The sequence below is a fragment of the Aplysia californica genome, unplaced genomic scaffold, assembly GCF_000002075.1.
Source record: "Aplysia californica isolate F4 #8 unplaced genomic scaffold, AplCal3.0 scaffold00172, whole genome shotgun sequence".
NCBI lineage: Eukaryota > Metazoa > Mollusca > Gastropoda > Aplysiida > Aplysiidae > Aplysia > Aplysia californica.
In genome coordinates, this window is record NW_004797442.1 from 258,405 (window position 1) to 259,895 (window position 1,491).

Sequence of the window (1,491 nt, forward strand, 5' to 3'; positions counted from 1 at the left end):
CCCCCCCCCCCCCCCCAATCAATGAAACAATCTGGAAGAATCGCCTGTCTTGTTCATGCCAAAGAAAGATATGTGCGACCGTTACATTATCCGTGAAGTTGACAACGTACGGATGATGTTTGGAATGCTCACACTCTAGAAAAGGGGCAGTGGGCAAGGAAAAGGAACGACACAAATCTGAAGCCACCAAATATCTCGCCAGTGTTGAATCTAAAACGGCGCATGTTTTCTATGGATCTTCAGCTTGTGCTCCTTACATTTACACTCACCCAAACTGAATGCATTAGCCTTATATTACAAAAAAAAGCGTGTCGTTCATAACTTTACGATATTTGAAGCTGCAACACATCAGACTACTTGGTACGTGTGGCATGAAGCAGAAGGGGGAATTAGCAAATAAGTTTGCTTAATGTCAACTGGCTTTCTTGAACGAAAATCTGTACTTCCAGAAAACCATCATCAACAGCGACTGCTGTGGTTACCAATACAGAAATGCCACACTAGCCAATGTTTCTCTCAGCCTGTGTGCAACAACATATGGTAGCACAATTAAACAGAAATGGTTGATCAAAGGACACACAAATGGAAGTTGACTGTGCACTCAACTATTGAAAGATCGTTCGAAAAGCATGAATCGAGGTCGACCTACACTACCTCCATTTCTCCAGGATGGCCAGACAAAAACCAGACAAATATTTGGATCACACATTATTCTAAGTGAGGAAGCTACACGTCTATCAGACTAGGAAGAAAAACGGGTGATCCTGTCGCCACCGACATCAAGTGTTTGAAGTACACCCCAGACATGAACATCCAGTTCAAGCTGCACTTCAGTGATGATAGCCATCCAGCTACACCACTGAACACAAAACGTCTTAAAATCCAGCACTCCCAAGTACAATCACCTGTAGGAGCTTGAATCTGTTGTTTCCAATATACGTCATCACTTTATAACAGTTTACCCCCTTATCATTAATAGCTATTCATTATGGAAGGGGGGGGGGGGTTAAGTCCCAGACATCGTACTGATCTTTTTGGGGAGTTTTGTCCGCACGTACGTTATGTATTTTCATAATTAACCGAATTAGTATTCAAGACCCACTACATTTTATTTGATTTACATCCTCCATTCGTTTTTCAAAGCATTTTGTGTTGGGTGTTTGTGTGTAATGTGTGTGTGTGTGTGTGTGTGTGTATGTGTGTGTGTGTGCATGTGTGTGTGTGTGTGTGTGTGTGTGTGTGTGTGTGTGTGTGTGTATTACATTATTTTCTTAATAAATTTTGTAATGGACTGACGCATTAAAACTTTGCAAAACAGGTCTATAACATTTTGATCTAGATCTATTTCTTTCCATTGTGAAAGCCATCTGTAGTGCAACCAGAGACCATATTGCAGAGATATACTCTTCATTTGTGCTTTTTTTTTAAATGGAAGTAACCAGATCTAATCCTGGGAAATTATATTGAAACAGATTGCAAAAATCGCTGATC

At 40.7% G+C, this 1,491-nt stretch overlaps 1 protein-coding gene across 1 annotated transcript in view; it reads left to right on the top strand.

Annotated features, from left to right (window-relative positions):
- The window catches only part of LOC101859635 (luc7-like protein 3), a 30,924-nt gene extending 30,331 nt beyond the window's left edge, over positions 1-593 (top strand). Inside the window, exon 6 of the mRNA XM_013082388.1 lies at positions 450-593. Coding sequence (XP_012937842.1) covers positions 450-593 — 144 coding nt within the window. The remainder of the gene's footprint in view (positions 1-449) is intronic.
- The last annotated feature ends 898 nt before the right edge of the window (positions 594-1,491 follow it).